This window comes from Chrysochloris asiatica, unplaced genomic scaffold (genome assembly GCF_000296735.1).
Source record: "Chrysochloris asiatica unplaced genomic scaffold, ChrAsi1.0 scaffold00008, whole genome shotgun sequence".
NCBI lineage: Eukaryota > Metazoa > Chordata > Mammalia > Afrosoricida > Chrysochloridae > Chrysochloris > Chrysochloris asiatica.
The window spans coordinates 12,357,704-12,381,071 of NW_006408526.1; the positions used below are offsets into that span (position 1 = coordinate 12,357,704).

Below are 23,368 nucleotides of genomic sequence, written 5' to 3' on the forward strand. Positions count from 1 at the left end.
TTCTGATCCTGTAAAGATGTACAGCTTCAGAAACCCTATACAAGGTCGCTATGAGTTGGAATTGACTACACGGCACACCACCACTGCCCACATTAAATCTTAATACCACAGTTTATATGCTGTTGTCCTTTGAAGTATCAAAGTTTACTGTAATATGTAAATTTTTTCAAACATACCCCAGAACCAATTTTCACCTCTGTGGGGAAATATGCCTTTTTTTCAGAATGGTCTACAGAGAACTGTCATTTGAAAATTCCCAAGCTAACAATTAATTACTAATGTTAACTTTTCTTTTTACACTGTATATAACAATTTTTCCCGTTTAATACCTTTTGCCTGTTCCATTATTGTTTATAAAATCCAGTTGACATCAAGAAACACATTGAGCAACCTGAACTAATCAAAATGTTCAGTACATGTGTAACTGAAAGAGGAGTTGCAAAACATGCTTAGCCAAAATTCAAAGACATAAGAAATCCAGGGTAGCTTTGAATATGGTGATAAAATAAAAGATTATCACATGGTAGGCATGTATACAAAATGCTAACAATAAAAATCATAAAATGAAAATATTTTGTTACTTTGGTATCACTGTTTTTTAAAAATAAAAATACCATTTTAAGCGTTGCATGACTTGGTTTTAGTCAGAATATTGGGTTAAGGAGCAATGGCTACAAACTTTTCATTCTCTGTCCTTGACTTCTTGTAACTGACACTTTTGAGGCTAAAAGTTATAAAATAATGAAGTCATGCAAATTATAAACTGTATTTTACTATGAAGCAGCTAAAAGAGTATACAAAGTAGAATGATGAACAAACCTAAAAACTCATAGAAGGTCAATTCCTGGCAGAAGCATTAAAGAATGCAACAAATCTAATAAAAGTTTGGTCTTGAGCCTAAATCCTTTTTACAAGTTGACCAAAAAAAATTGCATGATCTAACTAAGATAGAAAGTTATTAAAATGCATTGCTAGAATATGTTATAAGAAAGCACTATGAAAAAATAATTCTATAAATAAAGGGGATCTTCTGGCCAAGAGGGTTGTCTTCCCTGTATCCCCCACACCTACACCACTTTAGATGGCTTGAGCACATTCAAAATCTACAAATCTGTCATCAAAAGACATAATAAAAATATTTTCCTTCATAATCCTAAGTATTTCAATGAAGTCCAAATTAAAGACATACCTAGTGAGAAATTAATAAGGGAATGAGATAGCTAACATGAGTTTTCCAAGTAAGAGAGTCAAAATGGCTAACACAAATAGTCAAGCCATTAGCAATGGCTTGGCATTCTCCACGAAGGCATGTTTAGAACAATGAGAAAATGATGGAAAGAAAGATATTGATCAACAGCAACTATAAAAGCAACTAAAAATACCAACAATTTTAAAATTTTTTTAAGTTTCAATTCAGGTAGGAGGCAGGAACAGCTGCAAAGTTCTGGAATCATCAGCTGTGGTGGAAAACTGTATAAATCAACTTGAGTGCTTGGTGGAGGCCCCAGAAAGCAAATAAACTCCACCAGATCTCTGGGATCCAATGACCCAAGGGTCCTCCAAAATGAAGAAAAATAAGCACGCAGCTTGGGATCTGGCTTAGGAAAGCTATTTCAAGAGCTTTGCTCCTTGCAAACAGTTGGAAACCCTTCTGTGCAAGGAAATTAACAGCTGGCTGAAGTCTGTTTCCCTGCAGTACCCACAAAACCCTGGAAGCCTAGGCTCCACTTTCTTAGCCACACTGAACTCCAATGGGAAAGTCACTTTGGGGACAGAAAGGGCGATATGCTGCATACCTCCATCTCCTCAAAATAAGTAATACACAAATAACAGTATCACGTATGACACAGTAGTGGGGTTGGTATGCATCACTCTCTCACCCCCACCAAAAAATAAAATAAATCACCCAGAGAAAGCCACTTTCCAGTACTTTCACCTATCACAAATGCCCTATCTTTCCTGGAGTTTCAAGTCCAAGAGACTAAGTTCCTATCCAAGGGGCGGTGCAGCAAGCAAGTTTCTGAAACTCCAGGATGAAACACCTCATGTCTGGTATCAGAGGTTACTGGACACCAAAATGACTTCATTCGGGTCAAGGATTTAACCATCTGACCTGTCCTGCCCACAGGGCATGAGATCCACACCCTCAGCACCCTCAGTCCCATTTCAGAGGAAAAGACTCTGAGGATAGAGGACAGGCACGCGACCCCTTTCCTTGGACAATGCATTCAGGCCCCGTTCCTAGGAAAGAAAACTTAAGGAACAATAGCAACAACAAACGGTGTTTTTTAAAAAAATAAATAAAATCGCAATCTCTTACCATCTTCATTGAGGTTAGATACGCGCGACGCTTTGACGGATGAGCCCTGCGGAGTTGCAAAAGTGTCCCAATAGCTGCAAAAGTTTACGCAGACCAGAATGTAGATGAGGATGAGCCGGTGCATTGGGATCGTCGACCTAGGGGCAACGTCGCTCCAAGGAAAAGCCAGGATCCGCTCCCGGGACGGACGCTGCTCTGCACTCTCGCTGTGCTAATCGCCGCGGAGCTCTCCCCAAACTTCCTGCACGCTGAACTTTCTGAGTGTGTGCGGGTACTGCACTTCCTTGTGGTGCTGAGAGTTAATATATGGTGGCGGGACAAACAACAGGTTGACGTTTTTTCGCCCCCTCCGGTGGCCAGCAGGAGCACCACAGGCTGCAGGGGGCGGGTGTCGTGACGTCCGGCGGGGCCGGCTAGTTTAGCAGTGGCGTCCTGCTACCTCAGTGGCCCCTGATATGTGCGCACTAGGGCTCTCTCCCGTGAGTCACAGGAGCGGCATACAAAATGCCCAGGCCAAGCTGAAAACTGCTCAGTCACTGGGCATGCCCAGTTTGAAGGTCGCCCAGATTTTCTGGGGTTCACCCTGACTGTTAGACTCTAAAGGGAGCAGGGACTATGGTAGCCTTGAGGATGTGGGAGAGGATAGAATCCCAGTAAGTCTCCTAAAGTGACTAGTGTGACCACCATAAACTGTAAAGCATGCCTTTGTGTTATGGTGTATTTTACAACAAATCAGTGTTTCACAATGTTGATGTTATTAACTTGTAAAGTATCACTGAGTCTACACGGTCTCATAGAGGCCATGTCTAGGGTTTCTGAGGAGCAGTTGGTGGGTTGGAACCGCTAATCTTGTTGTTCAAGCGGACCTTGAGGTCCAGTGCATTATCCTGCAGCGCCACAAATGGTGCTCAATTCTGAGCTCTCAGTTGGGCTTCAGCTGCTGTGCTCCTAGTTCATCAAGCTTAATGTCTCTGGAGGATTAAAAAAAAAAAAAAAAAAAAATCCCTCTTCTATGAGTATCTCAGAGGATCAGCCCTGCTGTACAGTGGTTAAAGTTCTTGTCTTGTTGAGTGCCATGAAGTCAATTTGAACACATAACAATACTGTATAGGCTTTCTGAAGAATACCTGGTGGATATGAACCATTGACCTTGCAGTTTGCAGTCCAGTGCTAATCCTCCAGTGCCACGCCAGGACTCCTGGCTGCAAATTAAAGAGAAAAAAAAAAAAAAAAAGTCATATTAGGAGGAAGAAAGATGTTGCAGTCAGCTTCCCTAAAAGTTACAGCCTTTGAAACTCTATGGAACAGTTTTATTCTGTTCTGTAGGGTTGTCAGAATCTACTCCACAGCAGAGGTTTGGTTTTAGTTTTGGCTTCTCTCATAGGAGTCTCCATTAGTCAAACTTGACTCTACAGCAAATGGTGCTTACCTATTTTATAGCGATGTTGTGATGGGCCTAAGTGGTGAAGTGATCAAAGTGCTTTGTAACAATAAATCAAGGTTGTTTTATGTGCCCCAATCCTAGCACTTTCAGAGTAGTAGAAGCTAGAGGAGAAAATGGGGTTGAGCCGGGATACTGGACAAAGCTAAAAAAATGAGTGAGAATAATTTTTCCTTTAACTCCACAGTCTATAGAAAGAGGCTGTGGGCCTGTAGGTTTGTGGGATCCTCCCTGCTCTTAGTGTCTAGAAATTCAGCAGCCCAGAGGGACCGTCTCTGAGTTCCAGGAATTTGGATATCATGCAGCTATCTTTCCAAGCTGTTGTTGCATGCCATCAAGTTGGTTCCAATTCATAGCGACCCTGTATGGGGTTTCCAAGGAGCAACTGGTGGGTTTGAACTGTCAACCTTGCAGTTAATGGTCCAGTTCTTATACTATAGTGCTAAGTTATTATATTTGCAACACATGTCTGAACTATGTCACTTACTAATGTTGTCACTTAGGCCAAATAATTTGACCTCTCCGATCCTGTTTCTTTACTTACAAAACAGAGGTAGTAATAATTTACTATGATTAGGTTGCAAGTTATATAAAATAATTTTAGCATATTACCTTGTTTGTGGCTGAATCCTGACCCAAATGTGCATAATATTTTAACTTGTCAGGAAGGAGATCTAGAAGGGAAAGTTTTCAGTCTCTTTCAATGTTTGCCAACTCTAGAGACTCTGGCTAGGAAGAGTAAGGGGAACTGGAAGCTACTGGTGAGGATAGGTAGTTCAGGAAAATATTGACTTGATATATTAGGATACTCTCCAATTTCTGACTAGGATACATGTATACGCTGGACATACTCAAAGACGAATCTGATTAATCGCTACTGGCATTTTTGTGTAAAAGAGTGTTTACAAATTCAGATTTATGGGTCATGAAATCAGTTTCAAAGCCAACATTATTTATTATTTTTTAATGAATAAATGAAATGGGGAATTGAATTGAAATTTAATTATTAGAGTTAGTTTCAGATAGTAAAGTTCAATATTGTTTCATCATTATTTTGTTTCAGATATACACACATAAAGATGAAAATATTGTTGTTGTACATGAACATAGAAGTTTCAAAGCCACTAAGATGACTACATGAACTCAACTACATTACCTCAAAATATCAGTAACCTTGGAATCAACTCTAAGAAAAGCATAAAACTTGGGTTTGCATTAAATCATCTATTCATTCAACAAGTACTTACTAAGCATTAGATTTTTCCTTTGTGCCATACACTTTTCTGGAGACTTTGGAGATAATTATGAACAAGAGACACAAGGTCTCTAATCACATGGAGTTTACAAATTCAACAAGTATTTACTAAGCATTAGATTTTCCCTTTGTGCCATACACTTTTCTGGAGACTTTGGAGATAATTATGAACAAGAGAGACACGGTCTCTAATCTCATGGAGTTTACAATCTAATAAAGGAAAAAGACCAAACATGTCTTTATTAATAAGAGTGGTGAAGAATGATGGGATGGGAGTAAGAGATCATTTAAATATATGATACCAGTTTTTTTAAAAGTCTTTGGAAACACTCCTTAAATTTCATACCTAGTCTCACACATGAAAATAAATAAAAAAATGTGCAACTCGTTTATGTTATTGTAAGTATCAAAATGGTGAGTTGTATGTATAATCTGTCTCAATGTCTTCCTGTTGTTACTGTTGTATACTGTCAAGTCAATTCAGACTCATAGTGACCATTTATAGGGTTTCCAATGCTTTAAATATTTATAGGAGAAAGCTTCACCTTTCTTTCGTGGAGCAACTGGTGGGTTCAAACCACCAAACTTACAGTCCGTGTTCCCATAATGTCTTACATGAGATAATTAATTGAAAGTAGTCGCAGTAGTGACTAGTGTCTAAAATACTAACAGCCTTCACTTGCAATGTATTGTGAATTTATAATGTCAAATATTTCCATAATAAAGAATACTGCATATAATGAATATATATAATCAACATCTTCTTGATCTTTAACGTCAATAGGTGTTGTTGTTAGGTACCATAGAGGCAATTCTGACTCAGAGTCACCCTATGAACAACAGAATGAAACATTGCCCAGTCCTGCGTCATTTTGTTCATATGTTTGATCGCACTATTGCTGCCACTGTGTCAATTCATCTGTTGAGGTCTTTTTTTTTTCTTTCTTCTGAATACCAGAAAGATATTTACTTGTGCTGTATTGACTATGAAAAGACACTTGACTGTGTGGATCATAGCAAACTATGGATAACATTGTGAAGAATGGGAATTCCAGAACACTTCATTGTGATCATGAGGAACCTGTGTATGTAGAGCATGAATAATAGTTTAAAATCAGGAATGGTATACATCATGGTGGTATCCTTTCACCATTCTTATTCAGTCCAGTGCTAATACTCCAAGAAACTGGGTTATATGCACAAGAACATGGTTATCAGGATGGGAGGAAGACTCATTAACAACCTGTGATATGCAAATGAGACAACCTTGCTTGCTAGAAAAAAGAGGACTTGAAGTACTTACTCTTATAGTACTTGAAGATCAAGGACTATAGCCTGGTATTGTAATGTAAAGAAAATGAAAATCCTCCCAACTGGCCCAATGAAAAACATCATGATAAATAGAGACAAGATTGATATTGTTAAAGGCTACATTGTGTTTGGATCCATAATCAACACTCATAGACATAGCAATCAATAATTCAAACAATGTATTGCTACCATAGAAGACCTCTTTAAAGTGTTAAAAAGCAAAGATGTCAGTTTGAGGACAAAGTTATGACTGATCCAAGCCATGGTATTTTCAATTGCCTCATATGCATGTGACAGCTGGAAAATGAAGAATTGATGCATTTGAATTGTGTATGGTTTAGTGAAGAATATTAGACTACCACGGACTGCCAGAAGAATAAATAAATCTATGTTGTACTATGAAGTACAACAAGAATGCTTCTTATAAGCCAGGATGGTGAGACTTTCTCTCTTGTACTTTGAACATGTTGTTAGGGAGGGCCAGTCTGTGGAAGATGATGTCATGTTTGGTAAAGTGCAGGGTCAACAAACATGGGGAAGCCCCTGAACGTGCTGGACTGATATAGTCATAACAATAATGGCTGAAACATAATAATTGTGAGGATGGCACAGGACTGGGCAGTGTTTTGTTCTGTTGTACATAGGGTCACTATGAGTCAGAATGGACTCAATGGTACCTAACAACATTTCCTCATATTCACAGAACACAAGAACGGAATTTTCTATTACATTTGCAAATACACTGGCCATCATTACTGAAAAAAGCCACTGTAGAAAATAAAATTAAGCTTTTTAAAGCTTCCTCGTTTCTAGAAGTGGACCACAGGTAGGCATTTGTTTGTTTGGTTGTTTTTAACTAACCAACCTCTAAATTATAATTCATGTAGGACTTTAGACAATAGTAGTCATTTTATGATCCCTGTTTGGCGCTGTGGGTTAATGCACCGGACTGCAAAGCCATTTGAATGGCAAGGTTGGCAGTTCAAGCTCACCAGCTGCTTCTTGGAAACCCTATACGGGGTCACCAAGGGTTGGAATCGACTCAACGACACTTAACAACAACAACATTCCATCTATAAGAAAAGGACCTGGTGGTGCTGTGAGTTAGGCACTGGGTTGCTAACCACAAAGTTGGTGGTTCAAACTCACCAGACACTCATAAGGAGAAACAGGTAGCTGTCTGCTTCCATAAAGATTTACAGTCTTGGAGACCCTATAGAGGGTTGCTATGTGTCAGCATTGAAATGTACTTCTTATGGTTTCAATGACTGATTTTTCAGGAAATTGCCAGGTCTTTCTTCTGAGGTGCTACTGGATGGACTCAAACTAGCAGCTGTTTGGTTAACAGTGGAACATGTTGACCATCTGCATCATTCGAAAGCAGGCTTATTTCTATGTCTGGATCCTAAGTTTAAGACAGTCATAGTATATGAGGGGACTTCAAAATGTTAATGGAAAAATGGAGTTAAAAGATGAATGTTTTGAAGCCCTCTTATATATCAATATAATCATAATCACAAATGTTTTTAATTATTGCTAATCTCTATTGCTTACTCTACAGGATATATATATATTCATCATATACTATATAATATCATACACAACAAAGTCAAATAAAATTTACCTAGCTATCATGCTGACATAGTTTGAGCACTAACATCTAGAGTTTGTCATTAAAAGTCTGTTGCAGGTTTGACCTTTCTGACAACAAATAGGTCCATTCAACCAGATAGTCTGTTGTTTTTTTCAAGCATTTCTTTTGTTTTTTCTTCATTGAATTAATCACTGATTCTGTTTGATAGAATGCGTCATTTAGTTATTAATTTATCATGCAAAACAATTCCCATATCAATAATTTTCCCTTAGCTTAGTTATATATTGTTTCCATTTAGGAACTGTATTATCTAAATTTAAGATTTCAAAAGATGAATTTGTTGACTATACTGCAGGTTTTCTTCCTTAATTAAACTGGGATATCTGCCAGTCTCTTTTAGTTTCGGCTTTTATCCTTATAAGATTGGCTTGTATCCAGTTACTGTCTTCTTCTCAGCTCTCCTTTTACTGTGCCCTTTTTTGTGAGCAAGAAATTTGTATTGAGATCTTTAAGTGTTCTTTCCTTGAACGAACATTTTCAATTCAATAAAGAATTTTTTTTTTTTCACCTTTGTTTTTGTTAAGTGCCATGGAGTCATTCTGATTCATACAGACCCCGTTCAGTGTTTCTGAGGCTTTACATTTTCGCAGGAGCTGAAAGCCTCATCTTTCTCCTGCAGTTTCTCATATTTATGTCCCTTGAAATTCTGCATTGAACAAACATTCTCTTTTTCAGTTGAATTGATATTGACTATTTTAATGTGACAATATTTAAAACATGAGTGATTATCTACCCCTTATTAATTACCAACTTTTTTTATTTCTACACACCTAGTTGAATCCTTCTAATGTGTTGAATTACTTTTAAGGAATTAATTTTGAAGCCATTTTATATATTTAAAATTGCAGTTAACTTTCTAGATTTCCCTCTCTATATTTTATCTTTTAAATAAAATTCAATTTTACTGTTGAAGAGAGAGAAGTTGCACAAAGTGAATAACAGAGTTTACTTTGAATAAGTAATTTGTGGGTGGAATAAATGACATCAGTAGATATTGATGAAGATTTTCCTTATTTTTTTCCTTTGATAGATATAAAAAAACTATTTCATGAAAAATATCAGAAAAGTTTCTCATTTGAAAAATTTAAATTTCCACAAAAAGATACTTTTGTTCAAGAGTAGACACTATTCACTAGTGTCGTCATATGGTTTTAGGAGTATTTGTCATTGTTATATTATGATTAACTAATTGAAGGATCTTCAAGTGACCCTAGAGTGGAATATAATGTAATGTCTTTCAGGTCATGACATATGTGTTAAGAGTATGTTCTTTATGTTTGTGCACAGGTCATTTTTAAACCTATGAAGAGACACCTCTAGTATTGAGTAGGTTTGAGGGAAATTCTAACCCCTTAGGAAGTTTCTTAAGTTAGGTCCTCTAGAGAAGCAAAACCAGTGAATTTTTAAGTGTGCATATACACACACACATACACACACACACACACATATGGAGCTCTGGTAGCATAGTGATTACAAATTGGGCTACTAATCTTACAGTCAGCAGTTCGAAACTACCACCTGTTCCATGGGAGAAAGGTGAGACTTTCTGCTCCCGTAAATATTTACAACCTCAGAAACCTTATACAGGGTCACTATGAGTCAGAACCAACTCCACATCACATAACAACAACAACAATATATATATATATGCATATATACATAGAGAGAGAGAGAGAAAAGTTTCTATCAAGGAAATGACTCACAGTTGTAGAGGTGAAAGAGTCCCAAGTTTGGGGTCAGAAGAAGCAAGACTGGCAGGTAGGCCCAGCAGGCAGGCAAATCCAGCAGGAAGACAAGCAGACAGGCAGACAGGAGTCCTAAATCCAGGTCTGATGAACCAAGATCGGTAGGCAGGTCCAGAAGGCAGGAAGGCAGGCCACTGGTTCAAGTCCAAAGAACCAGAGGTTGGAGGATGACCTAAATTCAAGGTCCAGACCCAGCAGAAAGCAAGCAAGCTTTGCCTAAGTGTCCATTATATTGGAAGTGGGCCACATCCCTGAAAAACATCCTTTCAATTGATAAGTTGTCCATAGCTATTCATCACAGAGTTAACTACATTGTATTAGATCTCACCATGGGGACAACCACATCGCAACAACCAAGTCACTGGGAATCCTGGCCCAGTAAAGTTGACACATAACTTTAACTATCACAGTCAACCCCTTGTCTATTTGGAACCTATAAACCATATGAATAATCTCTAAATAAAGACAATTATAAAGTCATACTTGCACCTGGCATGCTACAACTAAAATGTATACAGGTGAAAACAAACTGACCCTATTTACATCTTATATTTCACAAATGAACAAAACAAAAATATTTAATATATACATGCTGTAAAGTGGGTCTCTTGATCTCAGGCAATGCTGTGTGGGATACCATGACATGGATAGGGCATAATTTAAGACCACCATTGGTAGTTTTGACAGAAGCATTGTGTGCAGGGAAGTCAAATTCATAGCCTGAGTTAGTTTCGATTCCAGTAAGAACAAAATACTACCCTTTACATGATGGAAGTGCTCCGATATAATCGACCTGCAACCAGGTTGCTGGCTGATCTCCATGAGAAATGGTCCCATATCTGGGGCTCAGTGTTGCTGTCTGTTGCTGGCAGATCGTACACTCAGCAGTAGCTGTAGCCAAGTCAGCCTTGGTGAGTGGAAGAAAATGATGCTGAGTTCATGCATAACCTATATCCCTGTCACCATGCCCATTTTGTTCATGAGCCCATGGGTCAACGACAGGAGTGGCTGGAGAAAGAGCATGATTAATTTTCACAGAACATGTCATCTTGCCCACTTGGTTGTTAAAATCCTCTTGTGCTGATGTGCGTTCACATGAAACACAACTATCTTCACTTTTTTTTTGCTCCTTCAGAGCGGTCTAACCACGTGTCTCTTCTCCACACCTCCTGGTCATCAACTTTTCAATCATTTTCCTTACAAGTTCCTGACCATCCAGAATAAACCATTGGCCACAGCCCATGAATCAGTATATAGTTACACATCTTGCCATTTCTCCTTATAAGCAAAATGAACAACCAGGGACTGCTCAAAGTTCTGCCCATTGAGAGGATTTCCCTTTGCTATCGTGCTTCAGGGTAATCACAGAAAGGGGCTGTAGTGCTGCTGTTGCCCACCTCCTAGTGGTGCCTGTATATCATGCAGAACCATCTGTAAACCAAGCATGTGTCTTCTCTTCCTCAGTCAACTGATCATAAGAAATGCCCCATGAAGCCAGAGGTGTAGACTGGAAGAGGGAAGGTAATGTGACAGAAGGGACCATTGGCATTTGGGACACTTCTTCATGCAAGTTTATTTGTGCCTTCAGGTCCTGCTTGGGTCCAGTCTTGTATATATCATTTCCATTTAATGATGGAGTGCTGCTGTGCATGTCAGACTTTATGACTCTGGGTGTCAGACAACACCCAGTTCATAATGAGTAGATCAGATTGCATAGTGACTTGGCAGATCCTGGTTGGGTGTTCCGTTTCTAGAAAGGCCCAGTAACCAGTCAAAAGGAGTTTCTCAAAAGGAGAGTAGTTATCTACAAAGGATGGCAGAACTTTGCTCCAAAATTCAATGGGTCTGTGCTGTGAGTCACCAGTAAGGGCCTGCCAAAGACTTCAGACTGCATCTCTGTCACTGACACTTCAAGTACCATTGGATCTGCCGGATCACATGGTCCAAGTAGCAGAGTGACTTGCACAGCAGCCTTAACCTGTTGCAGAGCCTTCTTTTTTTTATGTCCCACTTGAAATTATCAGCTTTTTAAGTCAAGTTGATAAGTAGAACTGAGTAGCACACCCAAATGAGGGATATAATGCCTCCAAAATCCAAGAAGCTAATAGGCATTGTGCCTCTTTTCATTGTGGGAGGGTCCACATGCAATAACTTACCTTCACTTTAGTAGGAATATCTCTACATGTCCCACACCACTGAACCCCTAGAAATTTAACTGAGGTGGATGGTGTCTGAATTTTTTTGTTGGGCTAATTCCCCACTCTCTAGCATGCAGATGTTTTACAAATAAGTCTAGAGTCACTGATACTTCTTCCTCACTGGGTTCAATCAGCAAAATATCATCAATTAATGGATCAGTGTGATGTCTTGGGGCAAGGAAATGTGATAAAGATCCCTGTGAACTAAATTATGATATAGTACTGGCAAGTTGATATACCTCTGAGGTAAAACAGTGAAAGAGTATGTTGCCCTTGCCAGCTGATGGCAAACTGCTTCTGGTGATCCTTAGAAACTGGAATTGAGAAAAAGGCATTGGCCAGATCAATAGCTGAATACCAGGAGATGTATTGATTTGCTCAAGCAATGGAACAACATTTAGAACAGCAGCTGCAATTGGAGTCACAACCTGGTTACATTTATGGTAATCCACTGTTATTCTCCAAGATCCATGTTTTTTGCACAGGCCAATACACGAGTTAAATGGAGATGTGGTAGAAATCACCACTTCTACATCCTTCAAGTCCTTGATTGTAGCAATCATCTCTACAACCTCTCCAGGAACGCAGTACTGCTTTTGGTTTACTACTTTGCTAGGTAAAGGTAATTCTAATGGCTTTAGTTTGGCTTTTTCAACCATAGTAGCCCTTATTTGACATTTCAGGGATCTGATGTGGGAGTTCTGCCAGCTGCAAAGTATGTCTATTCTGATTATGCATTCTGGAACTGGGAAAATCACTACAGAATGAGTTCGGGACCCACTGAACCCATTGTGAGTTGTACCTTCATTATGCCCCCACTCTTACTGGTGGCCTACAGTGACATTTTGGTTCTCCTGGTACTAGTGTCAATTCAGGTAGTGTACAGTAATTCCCCCTAAATCTGATTATTCCTTTTTTCCCAGTGAACTCTTGTAAAAGGTTGTATATCCCTTTGGGGAAGGCTGGAATAAAGACAAACAGCTGGCAGTGCCTTGAGGTCCATCCTCAAGGGAACCTGGCCACCCCTTCACTCAAGGGGTTTGGGTCTGTAAACTAGTTCAACTTTGAGAATTGATTAAGAGGCTGTGACTCTCTTCTGGCAATTCAAGTTAGACTGCCATTCACTTGACCTAGACTTCTTTCAATTGTACAAATCAAGTAATTATTTTTCAGGTTTTCCATCTATTTCACTCCTAGGGTTACCCTGCCTAATTATCCAAGGTTGTAAGTCCACATGAGACAGACCATTCTGATTACTGCTTTGACTTTGCTATCCATTATGGTAACCACACCCACCTTGTCTTGGTCAATTAAGTGTTGCTGCTTGGCCCCTTTCACCACTGGCTCCAATCAGCCTCATTGTGGTTGTTGTTGTTAAGTGCCGTGGAGTCGGTTCTGACTCATAGTGTCCCTGCACAAGGTTTCCGAGGCTGTAAATCTTTACGGGAGCAGAACGCCTCATCTTTCTCCCGCGGAACCACTGGTAGTTTCGAACTGCTGACCTTGCGGTTCACAGCCCGATTCGTAACCACTATGCTACCAGAGCTCATTGTGGTTAAGTGTCTTAATTCAATTAGAGCAGTTCCCACTGTCAAATGTGGCTTACACAATATAGAAAATCACAGCAGTCTTTAAGGATGCCTGGGGCTCCCTTCACAAATTTGTTCCTCACTGTTATGGTAAAAGGTGTGTCCTCTAGGCACCCCATGTGTGGGTTTATGGGTTTTTCCTGATAAATCCATTCTAATGTGCAAATTTCCTGATGTCTTTGGATTCTTTCCTCTACAGTATACCAAGACAGGTCTGTATTGTAGACCACTGTGCCATCCATGAGTCAGTGAACCAACCAAGTAAACTATTAGGTCCCCTCCTAACCTCTTGAGCAAAAACACTGAATGAAACATTTGTGTTTAGTGGGTTCATAGCAATAAACTCAGACTGATCCAACCCTATGTTCCTTGCACTATTATCCCACAGCTTTTATAGCCAGTCCCAAATACACGCTTCTGTTTTCTGTTTCTACATATTAGAAAAATCAAGTGGTTCTTCTTAGGTTACAAATTGTACTTCACCTTTTGGGGCTTGCTGGGACTTAAGTCTGGTTATAGATCTTGTTGTTGTTGTTGTTAAGTGCTGTCGAGTCAATTCCAACCCGTAGTGACCTGTATTGGGTTTCCGAGGAGCAGGTAGCTAGTGAGCTTGAACTGCTGATCTTACGGTTCAAACGACTTTGCAGTCCAGTGCATTAACCCACAGCACCACACCAGATCTCCAGTTATAGGTATAGAAGAAGTTATTGGTGGAGGTGGTTCCTAGGAACATTCAACATCTATTTTAACTGATGCCTTAGGCATCATCACAGCAGATACTCTGGATAATCTTATCTAGAGGAGATGTGTTTTACTGATAATAGAGTAATCTCCTGAGTTGGGAAGGGTAGGGCTGTTGACAAGAGAGATTCAGTAGACTTTACAGGCTCTATGTTCCCAGCTTCCTGATTATCTGTCCAAATGTCACCATTCCAGGCTTCAGGATCCCATTTTTTCCCAATCAATGTCCTCACTTTAGCATCAGATCCAATTCCAGATTGGGAGTTGAGCTGGTGTTATAACTCAGTCATTCTTACAATAAGACTCTGCTACTACAGCAAATTAGGCTTTCTTTCAGGGTGCACATGAAAAATCTGAGGTCTTTTATGTGGCACTTGAGCTATGACTCCTTACCTCTGAGTACAACACTTTCTTTTGTTGTACTTGTTGTACTGCAATTAGGACTAACCAACTAGCTTCTCTATACTTTTCATCCTGACAAAACTGCCGAAATGTACCATACACATGATCACCCAAAGCCTTGCCTCTTTCCAATACATGATCCACTGGTAGTGATATTTTGCACATTAATATTGCCACCTTATGCCATGGATTAGCAGCACCCTCACCCTCTTTAGTAGAGGAGACATCCTTATCAGTGCCTTTAAAATTAGTCAGACTTGAAAACCAATTTTAAAAGCTCATCTTTATGATTTTGTTTCTCAAGAACCACTCTTGGTACCAAATGTATTAGGCTGCATTCTCTAGAGAAGCAAAACCAGTGAAACAATATATATCTATTGTCATTGTTAAGTGGCATTGAGTCGATTCCAACCCATAGTGACCCTGTATAGAGTTTCCAAGGAGCAGCTGGTGAGCTTGAACCACCGACTTTGCAGTTCAAACTGACTTTGCAGTCTGATACATTAGCCCACAGCATCACACCAGGATTCCATATATATAAGTAGAGAGGTTTATATCAAGGGAATGGCTCACAATTGTACAAGTATGAGAGCCCCAAGTCCGGGTCAGATGAACTAAGATTGGCAGGCAGGTCCATCAGGAAGACAGGCAAACCACAGAGCAGGCTACTAGTTCAAGTTCAATGAACCAGATCCTGGATGACAACCCAGATGTATGATCCAGATCTAACAGAAACAAGCAAGATTTGCCTGAGTCTCCATAATATTAGAAGCAGGCCACACCCCTGAGGACACATCTTTTCAATTGATTGGCTGGCTGCTCAAAGCCAATCATCATAGAGTTAACTACAGTGTACTAGATCTCACCATGGGGACAACCATATCTCAACTATCAATACCCCTGGGAATTCCAGCACAGTCAAATTGACATATAACCTTAACTATCATAGGAAACAAGGAATAAATAAAGAAACTTTCTGACCTTATGTAGAATAATTAATGAAATACAGTTTTAAGAATGGACTGGGCAAAGTGAAAGACAAAAAAAAAAAAAATGGGGCAAAGAAAACAATGGGAAAAAAACAGGTAATTTCAAGGTAATAAAGGGAAAATGTGCTCAATTTGTAGTTCCTTAAATGGCTTATTTTAAAAAATTTGTCTGGGGACCATATATACAGAACACAGAAGACCTAATATGCATACTGATACAGCCACAGGACCCAAGTCATGGTATTTTCAAATGCTTCATATGCATGTGAAAGTTAGACAATGAATAAGGAAGACTGTAGAATAATTAATGCCTTTGAGTTATGGTATTGGAAAAGAATATTGTAAGTACCATGGACTGCCAATTGTGATGCTGTAGGATCAGCATTCGACTGCTAACAACAAAGTTAGTAGTTCAAACCTATCAACTGCTCCTTGGAAACCTTGTACAGGGTGCTATGAGTTAGAACAAACTCAATGGCATTTAACTACAACAACAACGGACTGCCAGAAGAACCGACAAATCTGTGTTGGTAGAAGTAAGGCCAGAATTCTCTTTATAAGCAAGGATGGTGAGACTTTGTCTCTCATACTTCAGGCATATTATCAGAAGGGACCAGTCCCTGGAGAAGGACATTATGTTTGGTAAACTGGAAGGCCAGCTAAAAGGAGGAAGACTTCTAACAAAATGGATTGGCACAACAGTAGCAGTAACGGGCTCAAGTGTAAGAACAATTGTGAGCATGACGCACGACAGGGTAGTGTTTTGTTCTGTTGTGTATAGAGGCACTATGATTTGGAATCAACTCAACAGCATCTAACAAGAAAGCCCCCAAAACAATGAAATGTCTATGTAGAAACCATGTTTCAAGAATTATGGAAATAAAGGCTTGAGATGAGTGATAGTAGAGGAAGAGTAGGGGAAAGAGTAAGAGATGTAAAAAAGTATGAAAATTAAGAGGTAACAAACTAACTTATTAGAGAGCAAATAAACTGTTCATCACAGTTGTAGAGTCTATAGAACAAATGAATGGAATTTTTTAGGAGGCATATTTCTAACTAACACTTTTTAAAATCTAATTTGAATTGTCTGTTGTTGTTGTTTAGTGCTGCTGAGGGAGTTCTGATTTGTAGCAACCCTCTACAGGGTTTCTGAGGAGTAGCTAGTGGGTTTGAATCACTGGCCTTGCAGTTAGCAGACCAGTGCTTATCCTATAACACCACCCAATGACACCTTGAATTGTTTAGCATATCTTAAAACAATCCCATGCATCTGATTCACTATGCTGTTTATCTAATGAATACAAGACTCTGAGATATCCATATTGACATCAAATTTCTCAACACAATTCAATGACCCTTTTACACTTTTCTTTCTCAGTTTTCCAAATATGTCAAATGTGTCAAACCATTTTCAGACTAATCATAATGGTGAAATGACAGTATTTTGGCAAAACTATTTGCAATCTGACAATTTTTTTTTAGTATATTAGTTGAGAATTGACAGTTCTGATGATGAAATTGATGGAAAAAGCATTATAGAATTAATGCCGAGGGTTCCTCAATTATCTAACATGTCCTTGATTGAAAATCTAATGCATGAGTTTCCTGTCTAAAATCTTTGATGAGATTTTTCCACACTGGACCATGGATTAACTGAAACTACTACCAGATTTTTCACTTTTTCAGTCTTCCTCATCACAGACTCTTAGTTGTGTTATAGTTTAGTAGATTTGACAATCAATAAAAGAAAAATTATAATCTTAAAAATAAATACCTTTTTTCTTTATTATATAATTTTCTCTTTTATAAATCAGCAGCTTTAATTTTTTTTTCTCTTCACAAGGAATTATTAAAAATGAAAGTCCTACCATATATTAAGGCAGTTATGTTTCAGTGAAATATAACTATAAAATCCATCTTCATATCTAGAGAAGGTAATGAATTAATATAACTGCTTTCATAATCTAGTCTTTCACCCTCCCCCATTTTCTAATAAAAATGCAGAAAGAACATTGTGAAACTCAATCTTCCAATAAAGGAATCAGGGCTTTACAAAATAGAACCTCATCATATTGCTGGTGAATTATGGAGGAAGAAAAGTATTTATTTTGAGAGCCATGAGTATTAAAATACTTACTGAGGATTAGAATCTTGTTCTATGAGATGCCACTGTCTCTCCATCAGCAAAGTCTGAATTTAATCTCAACAAGAAGAATATGATTCATTTGTAAAACATTAAATTATAATGATTTTTTTCACATTTTCTGGCAGCTTTTTCCATCAATGTCAGGTAGTCTTTAGTCTATATGATTAAAGCAGAGCAAAAGTATCATAACATAAATGCAGATTTCAGTGACCTCAAAATTTTACATTACTTTAAAATTTTGTTCTTATCTATGGAGACATTTACCCAACAAAAATTTAAGTTGGGAAAATTGGAACAAATACTTAGTGCTTTTGGACTATGCAAATTACCTTGCCAGATTAATGAGCCAGTGATTCCATTCTGAAGCTATGAGTTATCCAAATTTTCTGTTGACATTGGCTATAGTGATTAGCACTAGCTTGTATGTCATGTATTTTAAAATGGGGTTGAGATATGAGGTTTATATAACTGTAAAAAGACCTGAAGAGAAAGAGAGATTTTTGATGTTAAATGATGCAAAAACTATATAAAGTCTTCTCACTTATCAGTAGGCCATTTAGAGAAGTGCAAATATTGGAAGAGACTTAAAATAAAATGGTTAAATGAAAGAACATAAATGGCAGTATAGGAAGTAAATATTGGAAAGATAACCAAACCCATTGAGCTACTATAACTTACAGTACCCCTATAGGACTAAGTTGAACTGTCCCATAGGGTTTGCAAGGCTGCGACCTTTGTGGCGCCCTGGTGGTACTATAGATTAAGCATTGAACTACTAAATAAAATATCCTAGCTCAAACTCAGCAGCTGCTCTGTTGGAGAAAGGTGAAGGTTTTTGCTCCCATAAAGATTTATAGCCTAGAAAGGAACACCTGTAAGATTAAGCACTGACTTCTCAGCAAAAACCATGCAGGCAAGAAGGCAATGGAAAGACATATACAAATCTCTGAAAGAAAAAAATATTGCCAATCAAGAATCATATACCCAGAAAAGCTGTACCTCAAATGTGTGTGTGTGTTAAATAGCAGCGAGTCAGTTCTAACTCATAGCAACAGTGTATAGGGTTTCCAAGAAGTGACTAGTGAATTTGAACTGCTGAGCTTGTGGTTAGCAGTCTAGTGCTCATCCTACACTACCACATAAGGACTCCTCAAATATGATGGTGAAATTATGATGTTTCCAAATAAACAGAAATTAAATGAATTTGTAATAACTAGTCCAACTTTATAAAAATTACTAAAGGGTGCTTTTAATAGTTAAGGTTTTGTGTCAACTTGACTGAGCCAGGATTCTCAGTGGTTTGGCAGTTGAGATGTAGTTATCCCCAGTGGTGAGATTTAATATAATGTAATCAACTCTATGATGAGGTCTGCTATGAGCAGCAAATCAAGTGAAAGAAGTTTCTTCAAGGGTTATGATCTGTATGCAATATATTGGACACTCAGGCAAAGCTTGCTTGCTCTCTGTTGGGTCTAGATCTTGAATCAGGCTCTTCCTTCAACTTACCGTTCTTTGGACTTGAGTCAGTGGCCTGCTACATTGCATTCCGATTTTGAGAGTTGTTTACAGCCTGCCATTTTGTCTGTTCACCAGCTGACCTACCCAGCTGATCTTGGTTCATCTAACCCACAGTCTAGGACTCTCCTGCCTCTAAAATTGTGTGATCCATATCCTTGATATACACTTCTCTTTACTTATGCATGTAAAAGTTTCACTGGTTTTGTTTCTCTAAAGAATCCAGCCAAAGACATTGTTCTGTGAACTGAGAACTAACAATAACAGACAACCTGAGAATAATATACATGATAAAACCCACCAGAATTCAATTCAATTACAGAAGTATTTAAAGTAATGTGATGCTGTAGGATAAGCACTGAACCACAAGACTGGTTTGAACTGCAAGGTTGGCTGTTCAACTTCTTCAGCCAATTCTCAGAAATGCCATACAGGGTCGCTATGTATTGAAATTGACTCAAAAGCACTTAACAACAACAACAACAAAGTACAACAAACCTACTGAAATAGGGAACCAAAGGTATCAATTTATAATAAAGACAAATGCAAAGTAAAGAGAGAAAATGTTGTATATACAGAAATTCCAAAAGTTGAAGAAGTCAAGTAAATATCAAGACAAAATAGACTGTTTTAAACTGGGGAAGAAATTCATTACATGGTAGCCTTAAAGAAAATTAATTCTTTATATAAAAATAAAATAGAAGAAAATCAGAAAGAGTTAACAAACACTAACACTGAAGCAATGAATAAAATGAAAAGAAAGCCCACAAAATTATATGGAACAAAGAGACAAGCAGCTCCACAAAAAAAACACACAGCAAAATTAGAGTAATCAATACTTATACTGAATGTAAATGGATTAAATACACCAGTCAAGAGACAGAGAATAGAAAAATAGATAATAAAACAGGATCCTTCAATATGCTGTCTACAAGAGACACACTTACACACAAAGAAAAACATAGACTAAAAATCAAAGGATGGAAAAAGTGTATCAAGTTAATGGCAAACAAAATAAACAGGAGTGACAATATTAACTTCTGATAAAATAGACTTTCAGGCAAACACCAACATAAGAGATAAAGAAGGGCATTATATCATGAATAAATGAATGAGAGACTATAACAATGAAAAATACCTATGCTCCCAAATAAAGAACCTCAAAATACATAAATCAAACTTCAACAGAATTGAAGAAAGAAATAGACAACTCTACAATTATAGTGTTGTACCATCAACTCAGTTCTGATATAGGGTATCCAAGGAGTGATTGGTGGGTTTGAACCACTGACCTTGTGGTGAGCAGCCCAGTGCTTAACCTAGCACCACACCAGAGCAGTAAGAGATTTTAATACACCACTTTGTATGAACAACAGAATAACTAGACAGAAACTCAACAAAGACACATAAGAACTAAACAGCAGCATCAAACAACTGGACCTTATAGAAATATACAAAGCACTCCACATAACAACACTACAATATACATTATTTTCCAATGCACATGGAGCATTTTCCAGAATAGACCATAAGTTAGCCACAAAGAAAACCTCAATCAATTAAAAAAAAAATCAAGACACTACAAAGTATTACCCCAGATCACAATGCTATTAACTTAGAAATCAACAACAGGAAAATGAAGGAAAAAAATAGCACATATTTAGAAACTGAATAACACCCTGCTTTAAAGCTACTGGGTAATAGAAGAAATAAAAAATAATTCCTTGAGAACAAAAATATAACTTCCCGAAATCTTTGGGACAAAGAAAAAACAGTGTTTAGAGGATAATTTATAGCAATAAATAAATCCTAAAAGAAGAACTATATACAATCAACACCTCAATCAAACATATTTAATAATTAGAAAAAAAAAATAGCAAAGTAAACTGACAGTGACAAGAGGAAAAGAAAAAATAAAGGCTAGAGTGTCAGTAAATGAACAGAAAAGAAACACAATAGAAAGAATCAACAAGACAAGAAGTTGGTTCTTTGGAAGGATTAATAAAATCAACAAACCACTGGCAAATTAAAAAAAAAAAGTAATAAAGAATATGTAAATAACATGAATAAGAAATTATATGGGTGATGCCATAACAGAACCAACAGAAATAAAAAGGACAATAACAAAATACTATGAATAATTATACTTCAATAAATTTGAATATCTATAAAAAGTGGACAGATTTATAGACAAGCACAACTTATTAAACTAACACAGTAGAAACCTTGAACAAACATAACAAAAGATGAAATTGATCAAGTAATCAAAAAACTCCCAACAAAAACAAGTCTTGGCCCAAGTGACTTTACAAATGAATTCTTCCAAACATTCAGAGAATAACCAACACCAATTCTTCAAACTATTCCAGAATACAGAAAATGATAGAGAAGTCCCAAATTCATTTTATGAAGCAAACATAATGGTCATACCAAAACCAGGCAAAGGTTTTATTAAAAATTTAAATTATAGATAGCTATCCATCATGAACACAGATACAAAAATTCTCAACAAAATCCTACCAAATGAAATCCAACAACATATAAAAAATAATACATCATGACCAAGTGGAATTCATACCAGGATGGAATGATGGCTCAATATTAGAAAAAGAATCAATGTAATCTACTACATATATAAAACAAAGGAAAGAAACCACATGATCATATCCAATTCCATTCCTGATAAACATAGGATAAACATAATTAAGAACATATGAATAAAACCTATAGCTAATATTACTCTCAAGGGAGAGAAACTTAAAGCATTCCTCTTGCACCCTTTACCATCACTCATATTCAATATTGTGCTGTAATTTCAGCCAGAGATATAAGGCAAGAAAGGAAATTAAAAGTATTCAAGTTGGCAGATCATATAATCCTGCACATAGAAAATCACAAAGATTCAGCAAGAAAGTTACTGGGATTCAGTGAAAGACTCAGCAAAGTCACAGGGTACAAGATCAATCTACAAAAATCAGTTGAATTTCACTACACTATTAAAGATAGTTCTGAAAAAGGAATAAGGAAATTAATACCATTTACAATAGCCATCCAAAAGATGAAATACTTAGAAATAAATTTAACCAAATTAAAAAAAAAACTATACAAAGAAAACAATAAAACACTACAAGAAACTAAGAGGTGTACAAAAATGGAAGAATATACCATGTTCATGGATTAAAAATACTTTACATTATGTAACTGTCAGTGCTACTCAAAGTAATCTACAAGTATAATGAAATCTCCATTCAGATTCTAGTATCGTTCTGTAAATAGATGGGGAAAACAATCACTAAGTTTTTACAGAAAGCATTATTAAAGAAGAAAAACAAAGTAGGATGCCTCTCACTTCCCAATCTCAAAACCCACTACATAGCAACTATAACCAAAACAGCCTGGTACTGGTACAAAGGACACATAAATCAATGGAACAGAACTGAGGACTCAGAAATAAATTCATAAAGCTATGCTCAGTTGATTTTAGATAAAGGACCAAAACACATTTAATAGGTAAGAGATAATCCCTTCAACAAATGCTGTTGGCAAACAGCAAATCTATCTGCAAAAGAATGAAACAAGATCCATATTTCACACAATATATAAAAACCAACTCACCATGGATTAAAGACTTAAATATAAAACCTAGAACTATAAAGATCATCAATGAAAACATAGGGACAGATTAAGGGGCTCTGCTATAGTGTATAAATACACTACCATCCACAAATGAAAACACAAAAACAGCAGAAAACAAAATAGATGATTTGGACCTCCTAAATTTAGTTAATTACATGAAAACGTTTTAACCAGAAGAGTAAAAAGAGAACTGACAGCTGGGAATTTTTTTTTTTTTTTTTGCAATGACATATCAGACAAGGGACTACTCTGTAAAATTTACAGAACACTTCAACATCTCAACAGGAGGAAGATAAATGATTCAATTACAAAATAGGAAGAAGACTTGAACAGAAACTTAACCAAAGAAAATATTCAAATGGCCAACAAACATGAAGAAATACTAACTATCATTAGCCATTAGAGAGATGCACATTAAAACATCAA

General features: G+C 37.3%; 1 protein-coding gene across 2 annotated transcripts in view; it reads right to left on the reverse strand.

Moving 5' to 3' along the window:
- The window catches only part of PDGFD (platelet derived growth factor D), a 308,762-nt gene extending 306,318 nt beyond the window's left edge, over positions 1 to 2,444 (reverse strand). For both annotated transcript variants that reach the window (XM_006833783.1, XM_006833782.1), the window contains exon 1: positions 2,321 to 2,444. In XM_006833783.1, the coding sequence (XP_006833846.1) occupies positions 2,321 to 2,444 (124 nt within the window). The remainder of the gene's footprint in view (positions 1 to 2,320) is intronic.
- Between the last annotated feature and the right edge of the window lie 20,924 nt (positions 2,445 to 23,368).